The sequence below is a fragment of the Pinus tabuliformis genome, chromosome 5_1 (genome assembly GCF_031772625.1).
Source record: "Pinus tabuliformis cultivar Carrire ecotype Pingquan chromosome 5_1, CPIR1, whole genome shotgun sequence".
Classification (NCBI taxonomy): Eukaryota; Viridiplantae; Streptophyta; class Pinopsida; order Pinales; family Pinaceae; genus Pinus; species Pinus tabuliformis.
This window is the reverse complement of record NC_142305.1, coordinates 588,709,174-588,717,071: the sequence shown is the minus strand read 5'-3', so window position 1 is coordinate 588,717,071 and position 7,898 is coordinate 588,709,174. Positions and strand designations below refer to the sequence as shown.

General features: G+C 34.8%; 1 protein-coding gene across 1 annotated transcript; it reads right to left on the bottom strand.

Moving 5' to 3' along the window:
• Positions 1-6,543: 6,543 nt before the first annotated feature.
• LOC149166229 (peamaclein-like) lies at positions 6,544-7,562 on the bottom strand. Its single transcript, XM_089431305.1, has 4 exons — positions 7,361-7,562; positions 7,172-7,222; positions 7,031-7,064; positions 6,544-6,937 (listed from the first exon to the last, which is right to left on the bottom strand). Exons 1-4 carry the CDS (start codon positions 7,433-7,435, stop codon positions 6,756-6,758), a joined length of 342 nt encoding a protein of 113 aa, XP_089287431.1. The 5' UTR covers positions 7,436-7,562; the 3' UTR covers positions 6,544-6,755.
• Between the last annotated feature and the right edge of the window lie 336 nt (positions 7,563-7,898).

Below are 7,898 nucleotides of genomic sequence, written 5' to 3'. Positions count from 1 at the left end.
TTGTGGCTAGAGACTTGGCGACTCCCTAAGACAATTCCTCCAAGACTGTTATAGAATTACAGGAAATTCATAAGGAATTTCATCTCATAAAATTCCAGATTCAACGACATAATGCTTGCCTCAGTCGCATAGAGAAGCATATTCCATGTCTCCCTTAGATGAAATTGTCAGTTTCTAGTGAAAAAGACCCAGCACCTATGGACTCGTCCAATGAATAATATCATGACATGCATATTTAGGATTTTTAATTTTTCTTTTTATAGTTGAAGGTTTTGTAGACTTTGATATTTCGTCTTCGTTATCTAGTCACTAGGAGAATTAAGGATAATTAGGCCTATATCTCTGGTGAGCCCTGGTATTGCATCAAGAGTGTTGTAACTCCCAAGGCTCCTCAACTCTATTTATCAACCTGGGGTTTGTACAAACTTCGAGATCGCAGTGCTATATGCACAGTATATGGGATTCTACTCATGCCACCCTCAGCTAGGACATTTGATCAATAGTGCTCCAAGACCATTCCTCCTACTGAATTAGAATGAAAACTAGCGAAGGTGCAATCTAGAAGCTACCTCTATTTATAAAAAGGAAAATGCTTGTGAAATTGAACTTGTAAATGCTATTGAATCAATTCATGAAAAGATAAGAGCTACACTACTTGCACAGACGAAACTACATTATCATGCAATGAGCCATCTAGCTACCAAATCTACTTGCAGAAAAGAATCTAACCTACCAAATCAAAACTCAAGATTCTATGTATCATCTATCTAGCTCACATTTGCATATAAATCAATGTTCTATTTGTGCCAAATATGTGATAAGGAAACTAATGCTATTATGTTTTGCAGTGAAGGAAAAGGAGGGTTTGGAGTGGCCTAGGAGTTGCCCTTGATCATGGAGTCACAACTGGGGGTCAACCTACTTCTAAGCTAAGTCCAAATTGCAGAAAAGGTCAAAACTGGTGAGGAAACAAGCTACTACAGGTGTGCTATAGGAGGCTACTATAGGTGCCTTGTATTGCTACAAGAAGGCCTGTAATGCTACAAGAAGGTTGCCGAGAAGGTTTAGGAGGTGGAAATGATGGGTTCAAGGGATGAAAGGTGGATGGAGGTTGAGGTAAATGGATGAAGGGTGGCCAAAGCCCCTAGCCAAGCTCAGAGCCTTTTGAAGGCCTGTTTTGCACTAGGAGAGCTACTCATGGTGGTCTAGGAAAATGATCTCAAGAACAAAACTTTGAAGACAAAATTTGGGATTCATAAAAGAGGGTGAGGAAGTCCAAGATGGAGGTGGTGAAGGTGCCCTTGCTTGTAGATCCAAACAACCCTGCAATCATCACATGCATATACCCTTTTATCATTGACAAAATGAAACAACTAGTAATGGAAAATATGAGTTGAATTTGAATGCCATCTAATCTATGTCAAAACTATGATCTAGTCAATAAATCAACTCCTAAGCTACAATAAGCATATGAAAAAAAATATGACTAACATAAATATTCTTCCAAGAAATCATAAACATAGTATTTTTAGGTTGTGATTGGAGATACTTTTATTCATTCTCCCATGGGAGAGACGAGGTAGAGGTTGCAATAAAAAAAAATTGATGGATTATTTCTAATGAAATGCAAGGAAATAATGAGCACTCTGAACCAAAAGGAAATAGAAATACATAAGAGGGACTTAAGCCACTAGGGTTGAGCACAAACCCAAGAGCCTCGGCCCTCTGGAACTAACTTAGTGATGAACCAATAAGAAACTTCTCATTATCATTGCATCAATGCCTAATACATCATATAACAGTAAAAAATAATAGTGCCAAGTACTTGAGCTCAATAGCTACCTAGCTGAAAACAAAAATCGAATCCTAATGAGCTCTTTTACATGTTTATTTACACAAGAGGGTAGCTACTAGTAGGTCCCTGGAAAATAAGAATGTTTATCTCCCATAACTCGAGATTGGCAGATCTTGATCTTCATTAAATTCACTTGATTTGCGACCAATGACCTCAAGTTGATGAGAGAGAGTGTGGTGATCTTGGGCCAATTGAAGGAGTTAAAGAGGTGGAAAACCTCCTAGAATCTCTCCCTGTTGTCTACTCTGAGCCCCTGCATGGAAATTATCTAAAAAATGCTCCATTTCCTGTAATTAAACCATATTAGGCCACATGACATAGAAAAACATATTTTACCCTTCTCACTAAGCATAATATAACAAAAATTGAAAATAAATGTGAGAAAGAGATAGTTCTAAAGCTGGAGGATGGCATTATGACCCTTATAATGGACCTATTGATGAGCCTCATCAATAGCTATGATAGACAATCTCAAACTCTTTTGTTTTTGGATGGCTTATAATGCAGTAAGGTGGCCAACATACCTAGTTTCCCAATGGGAAGGTTGAGGCCACCTAACCATATGGATATGGATGTAACCTGCCTATTTTTTGGATGAAAATGAATGAAAAAGGTCTCGCCAAGCTTACAAAAAGAAAATTATTCACCCAAATTTTATAGTATAAAATTATTCACTTTAAAAATCACCAAAATTTTACAAGGACTATATATAAAATCATTAGAAATTTGAGTATTTTTACAATTACGCCACTAAATATTTTACTATTTTCCTATCTATGGCTAGTAATATTCACCAAGGATTCTAAACTTTAAGATAAATTTCCATCTTTAAAATTTTCCTTGATGTGCTCATCATGCCAGGGGTTACATGAGGAGACCTTAGGGTGCTCTAAGTACCCTCCCTCAAGTTTGTGGGAGCTAAAAGGTGGGCTAGAAAACTTTGTACTTTTGTCCCTGACAGAATCTTTATGTATCCTTGCATTATTGCTTATTGAGCAGTCACTTTCTATGGATCCATTTATTTTTCAAAGGAACAATAACATGAATCCAAGAAAATCCTAAGTGGTGACTTTGTGTGGACTAGTCAAAACCCCAATTATCATGTTTAGCCAACTACTTTAGTTGCATTGATTAATAACCTTGGGGAACTTTTCTTTTGTTGATTCAATGATGTCTTCTAGTAATTACCTATATAGTTGCATGAGTAACTTTCATGTGATAACAATCATAACATCATAAATCATTAAAATCATAACAATTATCTCATATTGTTAAAACAACATAGATATCATAGGTGCCTCGCCAATCGGGAGGTCACAAGGTCAATTCCCGAAAGCTCTTGGGGTCAGGTCAGCATAGGCCGAGGGTGTGCTCCCCTTCTGGGTATGAGATACCCAGTTCTTACCGTGGACGTAGCGGCTGCCCATTGACCATGGGTATCCGTGAACCACATGTAAAAAAAAAAAAAAAAAAAAAAAAAAAAAAAAAACATAGATATCATAAGAAGTTCATCGAGCCTTGCAACTATCCAAGCCCAAATAATTAAGGTTTGAGGTATCTAAAAAAAATAAAGTCTAGCCATGGGTTATCACATACTATATCAACAATATTTCATTGGCTATTGATATTCTCAATGACTCTCCTACCAATGATACATCTACTAATGATCCATTTGTTGATAAATAAGGTGTTTACTCTCTCCTCATTGATGACCCTTCTATCAAACACTTAATGACAACTATCAAATACTCTCAACCACTACATTATCAATGTCATCTCCATTAATGATCTGTAAAATTTTGTGTCTATTCCATTGGATAGTTCATTAAAATAGATATGTGAGAATAAACCAAAATCTATACTATGAAGGGTTAATTCATTTTAGATTCCAAGTTTTTTATTAATGTTTTGTTGATTGTGCATGCAATGAATAATATATAGAAAATTGAGAAGAGGTAAATACAATCACTCAAGAACCACATAGAACACTAAGATCTACTCTAGGAAACCCTCATAGGAGAAAGCCTAATTGGACAGGGAGGTTTCTTTACTCTTTTTTGTATGGAATGAAAATGATGCAAGTAAAAGGCACTCTTTATGGAGTTTCCTAAGACCTGTGGCCTATGGGTTGGTATAGATCATAAGCCATCTATATTGCGCTCTTTCTCTATCCACACATAACTACTCTGCTCTACTATGGAATAAAATGAACTAGAATAGAACAAAACCCCTTTCCTCCTTATGACCTAGTTATAACACAACCCAATAGCCAACTAGGGGTTAAGTTTGACTCCTTCAACTCTTAACTGGAGCTAAAACTTTAACCCTTCTAGAGTCTTCTTCATAGTTTTCATGTGCCTAGCCATTTTTGCATGAGTAATGGGGGTGGATGTTGCATCATCCAAAATTATGGTTGTCAATCATGATAGGTCAACTTCCAAGAGACATAATTTTCGCATCAAAACTCCTATTGATGTGATTCTTGCATCATTGGAAATGTTCAACTTAAATGGATTACGAGTCAACAGGTGAAACCCCTACATCTTCATAAGAATGGGTGCTCCCATTTCAAGCACAGTCAAAATGTAGCTAGCTCGGAAAAACGTTCAGTAGTATGTACATAATTGCTGCTTTAACTTAAACTGGCTCTGCTCCTACCTTGACTTCTCCCGTTGCTTGCTTCCCTGCTGCTGGTGCTATTTCTCTAACTGGGTAAACTATAGCAGCAAAACTGGTGCGGGCATGGGCTCCAATCCAATATAGGCTTTTCACCATATGACCAAGGCTACATATAAGAATCCACTGACTAGGGTATCGCTTCTTTAAGTGTTGAACAACGTCATAAATCCAAACCAGTGGGAGATTATTTTTCACACCCAAAAATCATCATTTAAGGCATCAAACTTGCCTTAGAAGGTTTTAAACTCGAATTCTTCAAATTGGGTTTCATCAATAAAATTGCTTCTATAAGTTGATTCCTTCAATTTTTCCACTTTGAAAACATCAAAATGAACGACAAATAATATAATGATCTAATTTGGATCAACTAACAATGATAAACCCTTGTTCTTTGTTGACCCCTTAACATCTTTAATGCATTTGCCAAAAACTTCACTTTATTAACCATATTCCCTTTTTGTTCCTTGACTCTTATTTGCTTCCATTAATATCCATCTTATATATGTTAGAGTCTCTCAATTTTCTTTTTCCAATCTACCTAAAATTCAATTTTTATTTTTATTACTCTTTTACGGTTTGATTTCCATACATCCTACACTACACCATCCTAAAGTAGAAATGTTTTTCCATCCTAAAGTAGAAATGTTTTTAATGAATATTCTTGTATCAATAAAATGCCCAATACTTAAAATATATACAAATATATTTATTCTTACAATAAAAGAGGGCAATCTTTCCTTATTGGGTGCTCAATGTTCAGAACATACATGGATGTCTTTCTAATGACATGGAGTGATCAAACACAATGAAAAGAATAAACGTTACTCTAGCAATTATAAGATGACTCTTGTGTCTTTGTAATGCGTTGATGGGGTGTGCTCCTTTGGCAGCATATATATCTTTCTGATGACATTGAGCGGGCATATATAAGAATACATGGAATTGTTTTTGGAGAAGAAGGGCCTATGGCAAAAGTGAGGTTCGGCCATAATTGTGTCAGTAATATGGACTTACACACTAAGAGTCAATGCTCCACTATCTTTAATGGGACAAACACATTTAATGATATCGAGGAGCCAAGTCTGTAAACTAAGATATTTATGTTCAATGTCCAAAATTATTTGTTTTTTTTCCAACTGTGGTACACGCTTTTATTTACTTATTTAAAAGAGATATAAATTTGGTAAAAGTTTTGAGATTTTTTTAATTATTTAATAATAATAATAACTTGACTGGGTTTAATGTTTGTCAACAGGTGTTTGAGGTAGAGTATATATGTTTTCGTAAACTTAACAGAGATATAAATTTGGTAAAAGTTTTGAGATTTTTTTAATTATTTAATAATAATAATAATTTGACTGGATTTAATGTTTGACCACAGGTGTTTGAGGTAGAGTATATATGTTTTCGTAAACTTAATAACAATTAAATCACTACTTGGAAGTGAGTCTCTTATCTTAAATAAAAAAATCTTATACACCTATATGGTATATTTGGCTATAACTTTAAAATAAAATAATAATAATAATAATAAATTTATTTAGACACTATAATGTATCACTCAAAATAATATTATTAAAAAAAAAATTATTATTAAAAAAATAATTTATCTATATGTATTTTTAGTAATAATTTACTTAATTCCAAATAAAAGTAAGAGATCATTCATATATCAAAACCCCTGAAATTTCTTTTCAAGATTTGTGGCAGACAGCAGGTGAGAACCCCTTGTTCAGTGGAGGATGGGCTGGTCTGTCAAACCGGAGATTTTAGGTTTGATCAGAGTGGAGATTTTAGGTTTGATCGGAGTTCGACTCTTTACCTCTACTGCGACAAAATTCTTCTTGGTAAGAAAGAAAGATACATAATCCCTTATTCCTCTCCACCCATAAGAGAAATAAATTTCAATTCCACTTCCACAGTCCCACTGTAAATCGTTGTAGAGAGAGCAATAAAAGGCCCATGATGCCAAACCCAATTTTATTTGTGTATATATACATGCTTTAACATAAATACCAAATTTGAAAGAAATATTTCTTTCAAAAAATTTCATTTAGCATTGAAAGAGATTACATTACATCACATTGTGCTGCAGATATGATCAGATCCATCCCAGTGAAATAGTTCTGAGAAAATCTACACAAAGTTCTTGCTAACAGACCAAGATTATGAACTGGGTTATTTCATTATTCTACCACCACTGAATATAATATAGTGATATCTAAGGGCACTTTGGCCCCCCTCTTTTGGTTTTCCAGTCGTTGTAGCAGGGACACACCTCCTTGTGGCCATAGGTGCCAGGCGGAACACAACGACATTTGAGGCAGCATTTCTGACAATAGAACATGCATGGCTTCCGGTATTGAGTTTTCGAACACCTGTATGAGCATGCAGATGGACACTCTGCATAATAACAGTTATATGAGGAACCAAACAGACAGGAATATAAAATTTAACAAAAAAGAAGATAATTATTTCAAAATCATATATAATCACCTCCTGGGGGTAATCCACTGTGCCGGTGCTTGCCCTGAGTGATAAATATAACTCATATCAGACAATTTCAGTGACATTGAAAACCTGCAACAAACTATAACATACTGATATACGAATAAAGATTATTTAACTGGATCTAACCTGTCCATGGCCTTGAGGAACAATAGAAACCGATTCTCCCTTTATGGATGCCTGCAAAGTACATATACAATACATTATCAACAAATAATGCAATGCACCATTATTACCATAATCTGAATCCATTAACCTCAATACATATCTATAGGTTAGGCAGGAATACAGCACTGTGTTAATAAGAAATGAACTCACCTCACAAAAGTCAGCACATATGGCTGCAAACACCATCAGAAGCAAGAAGGCAGTATATATGCTCTTCCTCGCCATGGCAATTTTGAAACCTGTTCTGCTGCAAAAAAGAAGAAGGATAAAACGTGCATAGATTCCGTTGTAAGAACTTATTTATAGGTGGGGATCACATCAAACAGCTCCTCCCACTGGCATTTTGTGTTGACGATGCTTATAAATTAAGCATCCATGGGATTTAGTAGAGTTGTTTATTAATAGGGGTAAGAAAATTTATCATAATTTAATTTTTAATTTTTATGTGGTAGCGAGACTCCTTATTATTTATGGATGTCAGTTAATTTACAAACAATTATTATCTATAAATATCTTTTAATTCATTATTGTTATTTAAGTAAATCCATGTCACCTAAAATTAACAGAATGATAATATTTCAAGTTGGTAGTGAAACTATTATTACTAGCGATTATTTACAGATGTCAGTCAATTTATTAGACAATTATTACGGACTATTATCTATACATATCTGTTAATTTACCATTG

Bases quoted from the DNA above. Each gene is read 5' to 3' on its own strand.
- LOC149166229 (XM_089431305.1), bottom strand. From the start codon at position 7,435: ATGGCGAGGAAGAGCATATATACTGCCTTCTTGCTTCTGATGGTGTTT. The intron at 7,223-7,360 runs GTGAGTTCATTT...TGTACTTTGCAG, and splicing joins TATGTGCTGACTTTTGTGAG to GCATCCATAAAGGGAGAATC. The intron at 7,065-7,171 runs GTTAGATCCAGT...TTTATCACTCAG, and splicing joins TTCCTCAAGGCCATGGACAG to GGCAAGCACCGGCACAGTGG.